Below are 16,268 nucleotides of genomic sequence, written 5' to 3' on the forward strand. Positions count from 1 at the left end.
CGGCCGCGCAGGCGGTGCCCACCGAGGCACAGGAGGAGCGCTACGCGGGGCTGCTGGGGCGAAGCTTGCTGCCCTGCGCCCGGGAGGCGCTGCCCGAGCCGCCGCTGTCCGCCGGCATCAAGGCAGGTAAAGGCGAGGAGCAGCAGCGTGCCCTGCCCAGCCCAGCCCGCGCCGCGGCAGGAAGCGGGAGCCGCTGCTCGGGCTCCGGCGGGGACGCGGCTGCCGGGCCCGTCCCTCAGCCCGCGGCGGGCTGGGCGGCAGAAGGGATGGGGTGGCTTGTTGCGGGACCGTAACGATGCCCTTGGGCCTCTCTTCTTGTCCCCCGCGGCGCTCAGAAACACGCTTCGGCAGCGAAGCCCTCTCCTCGGAAGAAGAGGATGCGGATGCTCGCGACGGCGCGCTGACAGCCGCCGACCGAAGCCCGTCTTCGAAGAAGAGCATCACGCAGATCATGAAGGACAAGAAGAAGCAGACGCAGCTCACCCTGCAATGGTAGGGCTCCAGAGAGCCCCCGCTGCCTGCCCTGGGGGCTCCAGGACCGAGCCGGCGTGTCCGTCACACATTCAAAGGGACCCTTCTCTAACAGCTGAGCCGGCGAGGAGGGCGACATCTCTTTTAGAAAGAATTTGTCATTTTTGGGGCGTTTCGTTTGTTGGTTTTTGTTTTCTGTTTTTGTTTTGCGGGTTTCTTTTGGATGAGCCTCATCTGCAAATAAGGACACCCATCCCCAAATTTCTGAGTTTTGAAATTATCAAATGTTTGTCACTTAATAGAAGTCTCAGTCAGATTCTTATACTCTGTGGCTATCAATTAAATGTATCATCAAAATGTAGAAATGAAACATTATTTAAGAATTGCGTTTGTGAACAACTGCTTTAATTATGCTTTAACACTGTGACAGATTTTCATTGTCTTATTATGCATGTCTTTTACATTATGTTTTCTGACCCATTGAGGCCCTAACTTTGGTTTATTTTATCTGGGGGAAAAAAGTTAACCAAATAAGAAATCAAATTTTTCATACATTAATTGATAAATGTTTGTATGAAAATACACTTGAAATTAGGGAGGAGTTTGTTGAAGTAAATGGGAACTTAATTAGGAAATGCAGTCAATAGAGTTATTTTTTTCTTCTAACTGAAAAATTAGACTAATCCAAATTATTCAGTTTCTTACTCTAGTTTACTTCTGAGTGTAAGTAGTTAAGGATTTAAGTCTGGTGAGTCAGTGCAAAATTATTCAATATGCATCGCTTACCACACAGTATTTTATTACAAATTTGTGTAATTTGAGAAACAAATTTATTGCATATCATCCCAGGAGTAGTGAACAATGTAAAATGATAAAGAAAAAAACCAACAGGACAGAGAAATATCTAGCTGTTACCAAGGCTTCTCTTCAAGTGAAAACAGTCAGGGTTTTGCTTCAGTTTTAAAAATTTTGCTTTAATGACCATCACTCAGCACCCGTATTCTGTAAACTGATTGGGAAGCCACATAGAAATTCACCTTCTTCAAAAAACTATGTTCTTTGTTTTTTCCACTGTGGTTTAAAGCATTTCCAGGTCCAGAGTGGAAATTAAAAAGCAAAACAATGAAGAAAAGAGATAGTAGCTCAGGTGTTGAGGATACAGTGGGACAGAAGATGAAAGTCAAGGTCCCTGCTCTTAAATCCTCTCAAAGGACTGACTTAAACACAGATCTTTTATAGTCTAGTTAAGACTCTTATTTTCAGACTAAGGCTGGCTCTTCAGTGATGATAACTTAGTTATTTAAATAAAGCAAAAAAGTCCAGACATTGAAAAAGACTCATTGAGAACAGGGATCTGGCTCCAGGTTTTCCATATTCTGCAACTAGCCTAAGCACCAAGTGTGGAGTCTGTCTGTAGTGCCTGTCATTTTTAGGAGAAACTCATCTGTGTGCTCTGATGGAATTCTTCAGTAAAATTTAAAAAAGAAGACCAACTGAAAAAAAAAGAGAACAAAAATTGGGAAATGCAATCAGGAGAAATGGCATGTTGCTTCTTACTCTGGCAGTTTCTTTCTCTACACAGGCTGGAAGAAAACTACATTGTATGTGAAGGAGTATGTTTACCAAGATGCATCCTTTATGCACATTATTTAGACTTCTGCAGAAAAGAGAAGCTGGAACCTGCCTGTGCTGCAACTTTTGGGAAGGTAATAAGTAAATGCCTTAATAATGTGTTAGATCAGTTGTTTGGGAGAGTCACAGTTTAGTACACCTGCGTAAGAATTCTTCTGAAATTTGCATGTTTTCTACTGCTAATGTACATGGAATCAGACTAACTATAACTACACTGTCTCCTATGAAGGCATTTCTTAACATCACCTTTAGGAGATTGAAGCTGAAATTCCCTTTTTCTTCATGACATTAATAGGTTCTTTCCACAAAACCAGATCTGACATGGAGGACACTTATAATTATACTAAAGACAGTGTAAGGTGAGATGTGACACAGGCAGTACTACTCGAAGAGGAAAAGAAATTAATAACACAAAGAGCTTCCAAATGAAAAATTGTTGATTCATTCTCTTTTCTACCCTTCTCTACAATTAATCCTGAAGTAATTTAATGTAAGAGAGATGTGAACTCTCCAAATTAAATCCTGAGTATTTAGTGAAGCAGGAAACCAAAAATGCTTCAAGGATCATCTTTTTTAAGCACTACTGATCTAGTAATGGTTTATACATAGCAAAATGCATTAATTAAATTAAATAATGGATTTTAAATCTGGTTCATAGAATGTTCATTTCCTATTTTATTCCTCTTGAACTGGATATACTAAAAAAGTGGATATCTAATTTTCATACACAGTTTCAGTGTAAATGAGAAAGACATTAGGTTCAATTTAAACATTATTTTGGCAGTGATCTGTCTATTCAACATATCTATTGGGTCTGCCTCTATTACTGAATTAATTTTTCAGATCACACTTTCAAATAAAAACATCTATTTCTTTCTAGTTGTTTGTCTTTGAAAACAGAATAGCTAGAGGGCAGAGTTTCCCCTGATTTTGTTTAGATCTCTGAAGCAAAAAATACAGTTGTACTTTAGGAACTTGAACATAATAGGATTCTGATGAAGAAAACTAAATTTTAAATAGAAATGAAAACAGAAAGGGAGAACAGGTGGGAAGACTGGAGATACACAGCAAGATGGGCAAGGATGGAAGTAAGCCTACAGTGTGAAACATGGCCTAATTGTTTATGTTGTGCCATAAGTATCAAAAATGTTAATGCATGAACTGCCTTAGACCATATATTTACACTACGATTTTTTTATAAACAGATTGCTAAGAAAGTTTGCCAGTGTTAGAAATTAACGGAGTTATTTTCTTTTTAGACCATTCGCCAGAAATTCCCTCTCCTTACCACAAGGCGGCTTGGAACAAGGGGCCATTCAAAGTAAGGCACAGTTACGTGTGTATCTGCTTATAGAACACATTTTAAGAACCATGTGTATTTCCATGTCTCCTTAATATGTACTAATTGGCAGGGGAGTTTATTCAGATGGTACACTGCAAATGATAACTTTCATGTACATTTTGAAATTGATACTCAAACTCAAGCATTTAAGTTTGAAAACACTGCTGCATAATTTTTAAAATTAAACTGATTAAGCTTGTAAATCTTGCCATTGCATTTATAGACCCATGCATATGTTGCAAATATATGTCAAAATATTAGATATAAAAATCCTGTATTTATAGCTTCTCATCTTTCTATAAATAATGATTTTATTTCTCTTTTGCAAGCCTAACAACTTTTATTGTGTTCTCTATGTAACAATATGGGTTCACTCAAATACACCACTAGAAAAAGCATTGTTTTAAATTGAAGTTAAATTATATTTCTGCTCTTTCTTGTGGGTATTTTATAAAACTCTGAAAAGTACACAATCTATAGTACAGTAATTTCATAAATAATGTATCCTATTAATTTGTATATTTGGTCTGTAAAAATTTAGGTTGCAGTTATAAATCATAGACAGCTCTATATCACCTGGTGATAAAATTTTTATTGGTTCTGGTTCTGGCATTATGCTTTTGGCCATGAATAATTTAGTGTAAAACTGTTGTGAAGAGTGGCAATACACATACTCCCTCACATTCATTTTGCTAATGAATAAGATAGAAAACCAGAATAATAGAGATATAAATAGGAGAAACTCAAAACATTCTGTTTGTTTGGGAAAACTCTTTATTTTGAGCTACTTAGCCTTGAACGACAGTTACTTTTGTCTTTCAGTAGTTTATAAGCAAAACTGAAAAGAAAAGGAGACTGAAAAGAAAAAAATCTACAAGACTTGCTTTCCAAAGTGCTTTGCAATATACTAGAAAGGTTGGAAAGATAAATATTTTATTTTCATAGTTTTGGGGGTTATTAAATGTTGTTATACTTGGTTTTCTTCCTGCCTTAGAAATACAAGAAACAGCTAGTTATTCCACCTTAGTTTTGCTGAAGAATGAATGAGATGTCATTTGTGAACTTTAGTTTTTGTTGCAGAAAAAAATGGTGGGGAAGAATTTAAATTCCAAATTGTTGTAAAGACATTCTATTTCTTGAGCATGTCTCAAGCATTTTTTTTAAATAACCATTAATAAAAAATGAAATCCAAAGGAAATAAAGTCTTTGTAGGACATTATTCCTTTTTTTGATTTTTTATATTGTTGGTTTTAGCAGAGGATAGTTCTTGCGTAGTGTCTCTCACAGTCTTACAAATTTGTAAGCCATTCACCTCTTTTAGGAGACAGTACACAGCCTGCAATGTATAGAAGAAAACTGGAACTGAAGTTCATTTCTTTTTTTGTAAGTGACCTATAGATGCTGAGTAGAGGTGTTTTGAGGAGGTCAGCTATTAGAAAGGTTATTTATTAGGCAAAAGAGGGATTTTGTGTATTGTCTGCTGTGGTGAACTTAAGCTGTGATTACAGGCATAAGATGGTGTAGACATAGCTTTGCTGCTGGTGTTGTGTTTAGATTTTAAGAGATCTGGCAGGAATATTTAACAATGTGTTAATTCATCAATGCTTTGCTGAATTCTTAGTCAGGTTCATAACCCAACATATTTGGTGAACTACTTAGTTACAATGAATGAGTTAATGCAAGGGAAAAGTCTTCCACATACTCATTATATACTTGTTCTGACATAACTAACAGATTGATAAACAGGATCCAATGAGGATCCAAACTTCCAAAACATATCCTGTGTCTGCATGATTTAAGCACAATAAGTCAACCTTTGTTAAGTAAATGAATATGTTTCAAATATGTATATAGCTACAAAATGAATTGTATTGGAACATGTGTCACTATAGTCCCGTTTTCTCAAAGACATTAAACAATATTAATATAGAAGTAACGCATGCCCAACATTTCTTTAGCAGATTCCATATCCCTATTGACCTTGCTGGTGTTATGTGCCATATTTTCATATGGATTAACTGTTCTTGAACAATTTCCTCAAAGAAATTAGGCATCATCAGGTTTTGTTTGAACATCTGGCACTTGTTTCTCTGTATTTTTTCATCTGTTTTCCTCAGAAGTTTTTCCTATTCAATTCTCATTTCTGCTACAATGCATTTACCTTGCTCTTGCTGTGCAAAAAAGGACCTCACAAAAGGCACAAATGACAATATTTCCAGTTCAGAGACCAAATATAACAGCAAATATTCATATAGAAGTGTCAGTATAAATCATAGAATTATAGAGGCACAGAATGATAGAATGGTTGGGGTTGGAAGGGACTTTAAAGATCATCTAGTGTAACCCCTGTGCCACAGGTAGGGACACTTTCAACTAGGCCAGGTTGCTCAAAGCCCCATCCAATCCAGCCTTGAACACTTCCAGGGATGAGAGATCCACAGCTGCTCTGAGCAATCTGTGCCAGCGCCTCAACACCCCCATAGTAAAGAATTCTTTCCTAATATCTAATCCAAATCTCCCCTTTTCCAGTTTAATGATCTCTGATAATCAATTTTTCTATCTGTGGTGTTGTGGGCCATGTCCGCCTCAGAACTACAGACTTGCTGAGGAATAAATAAATTTCTGATTTCACCAGGTAGCAGTTAGTCACACAAATGTTATTTATAGAAGTATTTCCATTAAATTAATAATAAAGTTAAGGGACTCTTCGGTTTCAATAAATTGCTAGTTACTCTTTTTATGTTATCATGGACTCTAAATGTTACAAGCTGTTTCTGAATTATTTGGACTAGTAAGAGAGTACTAGCAATTAAGTAATATTCTTTAAAGCACAGTAGTGTAGTGACATGGAATTATTTCTATAGCTGCTATCTTTACTACCATATAATGCTAGCAGGAGCAGTATTAGCACTCTCTATTCTTAGCAGTGATGTTTTATATAGCAGTATTGCCTTGGAGCTCTGATCATTGTCCAGGACTCCAGATGCTGCAAAAGCATAAAAAGGAAGAAGACAATTCTTCTCCAATGGAATAATTGTTCTTAAATTTAGAGAAAAGTGCCTTCCTGGACACTGCAAGCATGCATGATAATCTGTTGGTAGAGCCTGGCTGTGATCAGAAGAAAGCAAAGAAAAGAATTTTCTTTTTCCATCATCTTCAAGGTGGTGGAAATTGTTTTTCTCCTACTCTGAAACAAGCTCTTTCTGACATCCTCATGAGCATGAATTGGATTTGAGGAAAAGCTCCTGCACTAGCGTATGGAATACAGTTGCTCTTGTAAGGTGTGAGATACACAAATGTTAGTTCTTCCTCTGTTCCCAAACTGCATTTGTCATCTCTAGTTCAGGGCAAAGGATAAACTTAAAATTGAGTCTGATGATTCCTAGAATTCAAGTCAGAATCTCTCTTTTTCTGTGTTTGCATCCAACAACCCATTTGTGCAAAAGTGTCAGTACTAAAATTCATTTAAACATTTGGCCAAGAAGGCCCAACACATTGGACACGATTTTGTTAACAAAATATGTCAGTCTCTCATGCCCATGCTAATCACTCTACATAGCTGAAAGTAAGGGATATTCTCTGTTTTCAGTCTGCTGAGTGAAAGAAGATGCAGCACCATAAATACTGCAAACTGCTTTCTTTGATTAGTGTTTCATAAGCAACTGTTCTCTGTTCTGAATCCACTTTTTTGCATTGGTAATTTTGAACATACTGTGGTCAATGCTAGAACTCAGCTGTAACTTTCACAGTACTCAAATCACCTAAAGCAGCTATTTGGGAAAATGTACAAACTGCTCAGACCATACACACAGGAAGGCTGTTTGAGCTCAAGTTACAATTTAATTTCTTTGTAGACTTTGATCAATGATGAATCTTAGCTTTTATCCATCATGTCTGAAAACTATTATCTTATTTATTAGGAGTGATTTAGTGGGTTAATAAAACTGATATGGCAGCTGGCCCTGTGATAAGAAGTTATTGCAAGTCCCTGAACAGCTTAAGCCTATCATTTCCTTATCAGCTATCATTTGTGTCAGTGTATGCTAAAATCAGAGCTACAAGTTGTGTAGGAACAAATGTTACAACAAACCACTGAAATTAAAAGAGAAAAGTAGTTCAGCTTGTTTTACAAAATGTTTGTTTCAAAAACTGAGAGTAAATTCCTTGTAGTAACTGATTACATTTTGTTAATTACACACTAGAAGTAATAAATAGTACAATACAAATATACTGAACATACACATAAAAATATGCTCATAAAGAAGGAAGGCTTTTGAAGATATAGGTTAAAGATGTTGTCAGTGTGTCTGGTATGGGTGTACTACTCTCAACAGGGAGCCCAAAATAAGCTGTTCAAATAATGGCTTGTAAGAGAATAATAATCTTCATACTCTATTACTCTATGGAGGATGCCAGACAGATCTCGAAAAGTAAAATTATATTATTTTTAATCATTTCTCTGTTGTGAATAGAAAGCTGTGGTTTTTAGCAGTAAAAATTCAACTACACACTACTGAAGAAAAACAGAATGATACCTGCTATGCCTTTAATACACACAGAATATGTTCTGAAAATATCTATTCTCTACATAACAAGCATAACAAGATGTCTCAGTAATAAATTCTGATATCCTGGGATGTTCCAGCAGGAACAAGTATATTGCCTACCACTAAATACTTGAGAATCTAAATCATACAACAGTTCCTGTTCCTTGCCCGATTATATTAATATTGAATTAGATGTGGAATGATCTAGATATTGAATCATAACTTTGTAAAGAAGTAATGCTTTTCATTGCCTCTGGCCTACTCCAATCTTAACTGGAGGGAATGCCAAATTTATGGTGAAAGTGTAAAAAAGTCTTTATTTTAGAATTTTAAAAATGGCATGTGGTTGAAGCTGGGAGATTTAAACTGTTGGAATGAGATGTGGACAGCTGCTTGCTTACATGGCCAATGACAAATGGACAGATAACATTGTTAAAGAAGCAGTCACAACTCTATTCTGTTTTTATTTCTTGTTCAATGGACACCCTTTGCAATGTAAAGAATAAGTAAATGCTGTTCAAAGAATCCATACCTGTATATTTTAAATACCTCTTGTGTCACACTGAGGAAACAGGGGACACACGTTTAGCTTTCCTAGGGGTTGAGTGCTGCAGTGATCTAGCAGTGTTATGTAGACTCACCCATTTCAGAAAAGCAGTAAAAGCAATGGTGCCACGTTCTGTCATGTTACTTGGCTGTAAAATCCTGAATGCACTCAACAGACTGTCCAGAAAGAGAAAAATTATTTCAGCTGAGATTGTCACAGCCACCTAGGCTAGACAAATATATCATCCTAATGAACATTTTCTTAGGCATAATTTGTATCTAATGCCTTTAACCAGCTTTGTAAATATAAAATACGTGAGGATTTTGTTCTTACCTGTGGTAGTTCCATACAAGAGCAAACAAAATACTGTGGTTTTTTTTTTTTTTAAATGATCATCACCAGGAACAGCATAGATGAGATGAGATTAACACTTTTGTTGATATGTTCTATGAACTATTTGCTGGGGTTTTGTGTCTTAAGAATGCATTTCTTCAAGCTTTTGGGGAATTTGAGTGAAATCGGTGCAGTGTGTTGCAAAGTGGTACTTTGAAGCAGCTCAGTTAAAACAGCTGCCATGGTACTTTCAAGCTAATTTTAGTAAAAAGAAAATTAACCTTTCTATTCTATCCGTAAGATTCTTAGACAAATTTGGTTTAACACAATCAGTTTTTAAATCTGTTGAGTGGAATTTATAAGACAAGGCCTATCAACTTTTATACATGAACTCAAGGAAACTTTGCTATGACCGGTAAGGAAAGAGCTGCCCCCAGCTTGCTCTCCTGCCCTTCTCTCAGAAGTCATTTATTTTGTAGCAAAATCAGTGGAAAGCAGTAAAACTGCACAGCCAGTTTCCTTAGCACCAAACCAACTTTTTTTGCATCTTTGGTGTCTTTGGTTAAGGTGTTGGGTGTGAGCACTGAAAAGCGTGAGCCATAGGCATGTTTCCTTTTTCAATCTCTGTTTGGGAGCAGTAATCTCCAGGAGAGAAACAAGGGAGACAAATGTGGATGAGAATAGCCTAAATGGCTTAATAATTTAGTCTGCCTATGACCTGACAAAAGAATGAATGAATGAATGAATGAATGAATGAATGAATTACATATTATCATTATTAGTCATAGGTGACTGAAGACTAAGTTACAAGATGCACTGGCAACCTATTTTCAACTGAGAAAGGCTCTAAATGTACTGGTGGCAAGCAAGATAAAATGAACCTGTTAGATCAAACCCAGCACCCTTTCAAACAAATGAAGTAAACTGAAACAGAAGGCATTTTAGGGAAAAGAGATGTAACATGTTTCTGGGTTTTCTATTCTAGCTACATTCTTCTTGTAAGAGAGAAAGCATTTTAATTTTAACCCTTGAATTTGGATCAAATCATGACAATACTCTTCTCTATGAGACTATATTTTGTTCCATGTCTGTGAAAGGAATTGTTAGACCCTGTTTAGAAAAGTTTTCAGAAAGCTGTTAGTCTGACAGCTTCCTTTACTTCCAATTCTTTCAGTTTGGCAGCTTGGTCTACTTGACATGTCACTCATAAATGCTCCCCCTTTTTTTTTTTTTCTTTTTTTTTTTTTCCCAGGTATCACTATTATGGAATTGGCATTAAAGAAAGCAGTGCATATTACCACTCTGTGTATTCTGGAAAGGGCTTAACCAGGTAAGATAACTTCTGAGACTTAATCAGTGAAGGTCTAACTATAACCTTCCCTTAGGAAGGTATATGTAGGACTCTAATTTTTGTTTCTAGCAGAACTAGAATTGCTGGTTATCTCAGTGTTTAAAAGGTTGATCTCTAGATTTTGCTAGAGTCTTCCAGTTTGACCCCACCACAGCCAGTGCAGAGCTGTCAACTTTTAACAGCAGAACATTTGTTCAAGTTTGTATGAGGGAGCAAAATCCCATTTCCAGAACACTTGTCTAATTTTGTTTGCCTGTGTGTCACCCTGTGAGTTCTTTCCCCGGGACAGCTTTCCATTATGAAACGTTTGGAGAATGGTGTGAAGCTGGCACCTGTGGGGCAGGAGGGAGGGGTCAGTGTAGATTAATATTTACAGGTCCTTTGACTGGCTAATATCAGTTTAAACCTAACCCAGGAAGCTCTAATTATATTTATTTAAGGGACAGCTAGCAGGATCAATACGTTACGATAGCTGCCTGTTGGTTTGCCAAAGATTAATAGTTCGTAAAACAAATGTCTCTGTTCACATATGGCTTGAATGATGGCTTTCATTGTCTGTGGCTGTATACCTGGATAAGTGGGACTCTGAGAAAGGAAAGGAATAAATGAGTTTATAATCACACATAGAAAATTTGACTGGTGGCAGATTTAGGTCATATCCAAAGAGACCTTTTCCAAGCAATAAGACAAGTGTACAAATTGAGGGTAATGCTGCCAATGATGCTTAAAAAGGGAGGGTTCTCTCCACAGCAGTACTTAGTGTGTAATAGATTAGAATATTCTATTTATTTGTTTGGTATGTGTCCAGAGCTGTGGAGGTATTGCTGGTACACAGTGTATTTTTCTTGCATAATACAGAATTATCTTAAACAAATTGCTAATTTTGTTGACTAAAAGACAGTTATTTTCATTTAAAATAATATAAGAATTATTACTCCTCAGCTTTATGTCAGGCAGGCACAATCTAGTAGCAATGAGTGCAAAGAAAGTGGAGGTTCTGCAAAATTCCCCAAGGCTGGATTTCTGAAGGTATACACTCACATGAAGATGGCATAGATACTCTCTAAGATTTTCAGGGCTACTCACTAGATTCACTAATTAGGAACCTTTTATTTATGTTAGGACCTATATGAGATGTTGAATTTTCAGGGTCCAGCAGTTCAACTGCCTCCCTATCTGAATTAAAGCAGAAGCTCAGATGCTCATTTTTCACAGTCTGCCCATCACGGTAGCTGGGTTTTTCTGTGTGAAGAGAATGATGCAGTTGCTTGGGGTTAAGAACAAGCTTCTGGGTAATGAAAGAATCAGACAGTGTAGGGATTCAAAACTCCCAGTTCCTGGCTGCTGCATATAGTGATCCATAAATCTGTCCTTTACGTCTCTTCTAGTCATTGAGTCTCTGGAAGAGCAGTGTTAACAGATGCTGCCTCACATTTTTGCTGTACATGCAGTGTACATTTTGCTGAACTTGTGGAAATCCAGAGTCCAAAACAAATACATCTAGCTTTGAAGTTAATTAGATCCACGTTATAATCAGCTGAGTGATGCCTTCATTTATACTTAACTATCAACATGCAAGGGAACTGCCTAGGTAACATGCTGGATTATCATGTGGTAGGAACTGTCAGGTTCCTGTGCCAGGCCCGGGCAGGAGGAATTCCACAACTGCTCAGACTCTGATTTCTGAGAGCATCTCAGAGAGCAGGAAACAGCCAGGGAGCATCTCAACAGCAGGAAACAATGATATTGCCACTAATATTATGAGACTTCATATTGCCCACAGTATCTTATCAGTTGGCAGCTAGTGGTACAGGAAATAACAATAATCAAACAACATTTATCATTATACTGATCCATTAGAATACCTATTATTGCACATTCTCTACTTTAGTAGTTATAATTTAAAATGTTCTTTCTGGTTTCTGCGCAGAAGGGTGGTCTGATAGTCCAATGACTTCACTGGGAACTTCTCAATTGGACTCTTAATAGGACATTCACTATACAGCAACATATTTTTGCCAGTTAAGGAATATTTTATCTCAGAAATTTTATGTCATTAGATCAAAATAGTACTGTAGTGAAAAAGAATGGGAAATTACTATGATTTCTTAATTTTTCTAATAAATGTACATTTTAGATATATATATCTATATATCTATATATATATAGATATATATAGATATATAGATAGACAGATAGATAGATATATACTTTTTCTACTCTGAATTTACTTAGCTCTATCAAAAACTGCATATATTTCCTTATAAAGACATTATGGACTTGCATCTATGCTGCCTTTTTGCTGTTTGTGTTGTGTCAAAGATCCAAACAAAAATGTGAAACTGGATTTTATACTTCAGTGTTCAGTCAGTGGTCTTAATCTTCATGTTTTATAAGACATCAGTAGGTTTCCTGTTATCCCCAGGCATTTGAAAATCAGTGGAAGAAGTTAAGAAAAAAATTGAAAACCCATAAAAACCTATAATTGCATTTGGAAAAATGTGACAATTTTTCTAGTAGATCATACATCGATATAATCTCTAAAAATGTTCTGACTAGGAAAAAATAATCAAATATGTTTGCTTTCAAAGGTTCTCTGGAAGCAAGCTAAAGAATGAGGTAAGTGCTGTTTCCTTTTACTTCTGTTATAATACAAGTATTAGGTGACCTATGATTTCCTTCACATTTTTTTCTTTAGAAACTGCAGCATTATTTTTCATTAAATTTTAGACCACATAACCTTTTTTAACAAAGCTGAGTATTTGTTCCTCTAAATGTTCAAAGAAAAATAAGATTGAAAAACACCTTTTAGGGTTCCCATTGCAATCCATTAACCCATAACTGTATTTAAGCAAAGGATCAGGCTCTAGCTTTATGTTTTTTTTTACATGTTACTTCTGCAGGAGGGCTTTTTCAAAATCTCGTATGTCTGACTGGAAACTGAAAATATTTTTTTTTTAAATAAACTGACATTTGTTCCTCATAGTCAGTATTGCCTTTCTCTATTTTTTGCTCTTCATGACATTTTGTTCTTATGTCTTTTTGCTGCTTTTGCTTGCTGGATGGGACAAATAGCAGCTTTGAGTAACTTCTTATCAGCCTTATAGCCTTCCACCATACTTGTTCAGATTTGAATGTCTTTAGAGTAAAATAAATCATAAAGTCTTGTAAATGGTTTGTTTCCAGTTGCTGTTGGAAATATCCCGTCTGATGAACCCTAGAATGGGATCTGGTTTGTTGGTTTTTGTTCTCCAGCCTCCCACAAGTAGTCTACATTTTTTCTGCTCTGTCCTATGGTATAATCACTGTCATTCTGGTCATATTTATAGTAGAAAATTATGGATTATTGTGCATTAAAGGTTAAGGGTTGCTCACAGTATTTTTATTTGGTACTGAGTTCAGCTGGCATGGAATATCCCGCATCCATACTATTAAACTCCTGAACCTGCAAAAGGACATAGGGACATCTCTGCTACATTGACACAAAGAAATGTTTCCAGTATGTGTTGAAATATGACTGGAGGTGTTTGGGATACTGCTAATTGGCATGGGCCAAAAGAACACCAGAGGCCATTCTGAAGTTATACTCTTCCAGTATTGCCTGGAAATGTTTCTTGACACCATTTAATTTACTAAACTAAATATACCTTCTGCGATCAACTGATAGAGAGCAAGCCTTTCACCTTTTTAATTTCCAGATAAGCCACTCCTAGCTGATAGCAGACATTTTTATTTGTCCCTGAGAGTGTAGTTTTGCACTATTGATTTTCATCCCCCTTATTACCATTATCTCAATGCCATCCATGTCTTTCTAGATGACCTCTTGGTCTTCCTCTGTTGATGATTTCATTCATGTCAACCAATTTAATCTATGAAATGTTCAGTCAGATCAGCCCTAAGTCTGATCTTTGGGAATTTTCACTTCAATCCCTTTTCAACCCAGTAGTTTCCTTGTCAACACCACTTGTTAGCATTTCAGCTAGAGTCAGCTTCTTAAATATTTTTACATTCTTTTACTAAGCCCCACTCTCACCAGCATAACTGATCATTTCCTATGGTGACACCATGTCAAGTATTTTAGTGAGGTACAGATAGATTAGGTCTGTTGCATTTTCCCTGTTCAGATAATTGGCTATCTTATCAAAAAAAAGATAGCGCTGTGCCATGGAATATCCCCAACATATTCATGAGCACTACTGAAGCATTCATTCATTCAGAATTTTGGGATGGGATATATCTGGTTCCTTTGGCATAAATCGGTGCATATTTTCTTCCATCTCTGATGTGGCATTCCCAGTCTGCCTTGGAACTGACAATCGCACAAATCTGTCTTGTTTCTGACCCAAAGTTCCTTTGTTCTCCCCAGAAAAAAATGTTCACAGATAACTCAGTGGAAATAAATGAGAAAGGGCTCATCACTGTGAGTTCTTGATTGTCTAGCTCAGTATTGTCTGGAATTATTCAGACAGATCTTAATAGAAAAAAAGTCTTTCATGGTCAAAACTGAATTATAATAATCTCAGCATACTGAAATTTTGGCATTATATTTTCATTAGTGTGAACAGGTGATAGATACATCCTTTTTCATTTGCTTGAAAGTACATGCAATTAGGTATTCCAAAAAGATTTACAACAATTGCATAAGGTGTAATTCTCAGTAGGAACATAAAGACATTGAAAAGATGTTAAAGCACTGATTGTCTAAATATACTGAGTAAATGGCATTTGAATGAACACTTATTGAGTGCCAGGGACACTGTTTACTTCTGCTATGTTTTATCACATTTTCTAGTATTCTCTCTGTAGGGGGAGATATCAGCAAATTCTTTTATCTAAACCAGTTAGTGCACCATTAGAGTCTGCATGGTTAATTAGGCAGATAATATTACTGTCATTATCTTAATGTTAAATGGCCATTAGAAACAGATGGCATTAAATTGAAAGGGCAAGTGGCAGCAGGTTAAAATATTAAGCCTAGAACTGAGGCACAGTCATATAAGTCCATTAGCAAGGTAAAAAACATTGCAGATTATCTTCTCTTAAACCTCCCACCACCATCACTGCCTTTTTTTAAATGAACAAATCCCTTTTAATCAGAGCTTTTAATATATTTCATGGGTAATTGCATAATAAAATCATTAGAATTACTCCTGTTAAAAAATACCCTCCTTATTGCCTGATAGGCAATTATAACACTACAAAAGTATTGACATGAAGAAGTACTAATGTTTCTAAATTTCTACAATTTCTTTTACTTAGAGCTTTATATGTATTTGAATAGTATATAGCACAGGCAAAATTAGTTTACTTGATGTATGCTTTTTTATTTTTGCTGCATGTTTTGTCAGATATATCACCCTAAAAAATAGGGCTATATTTATGTTGAATAAGTCAGTTACAGCTATGGTTTTCTGAATTTAGTATTTGAGAGAATTTCACTTGAAACTGGCCTCCAATTTATGAGTCAACATTTACAGAAAAATAGTCTCATTTGTACACTTTTACACTCTAATGTTGCACTATATACCTACCATTCCCACTTCAGTGAAATCTACCTGTAGGTAAAGGGGTAGGAAAAGGTCACTTCAAGTTCCATTCAAATGCCTTGTGCACGATTATAAATTTCATCCATTAGTACAGAGGGAATCTGCACAGAAGTAATAAGATTTTCCACAGGAATATGCAGAAGGGCAGCTCGTGGCTCTGCAAGCTGACTTTACATAAGGACTGGTTAGGCTAAAATAGAACAACGGGTTTAAGCCAAATGGTCTTTAGATTTGAATGCAGTCCTATGAGAATAACTCCAGTTCAGCCAGTAAGGGCAGAACCATAACACAAATTGTATTTCTTCTCATGAGGATGGGCGTTTCACCTTAATCATAGCATTTGAGACCTTCAAAGTGTTTGGTGGAGTTTAGATATAGACACATATTTAATAACCTTCCTGAGCTGGGGTCCAGATCTGGATAAGCATCAATATTTTTGAAGGATTATCTGAATGCAAGTATTCTGGAACCTTGAGAGACTCATGAAATAATATACAAG

General features: G+C 36.4%; 1 protein-coding gene across 1 annotated transcript in view; it reads left to right on the forward strand.

The window, feature by feature from the left end:
* The first annotated feature begins 295 nt into the window (after positions 1-295).
* The window catches only part of RFX6 (regulatory factor X6), a 34,812-nt gene continuing 18,839 nt past the window's right edge, over positions 296-16,268 (forward strand). Inside the window, exons 1-5 of the mRNA XM_068186640.1 lie at positions 296-492; positions 2,054-2,177; positions 3,363-3,424; positions 10,125-10,202; positions 12,815-12,842. Coding sequence (XP_068042741.1) covers positions 296-492; positions 2,054-2,177; positions 3,363-3,424; positions 10,125-10,202; positions 12,815-12,842 — 489 coding nt within the window. The remainder of the gene's footprint in view (positions 493-2,053; positions 2,178-3,362; positions 3,425-10,124; positions 10,203-12,814; positions 12,843-16,268) is intronic.

This window comes from Anomalospiza imberbis, chromosome 3 (assembly GCF_031753505.1).
Source record: "Anomalospiza imberbis isolate Cuckoo-Finch-1a 21T00152 chromosome 3, ASM3175350v1, whole genome shotgun sequence".
Taxonomy (NCBI): Eukaryota; Metazoa; Chordata; class Aves; order Passeriformes; family Viduidae; genus Anomalospiza; species Anomalospiza imberbis.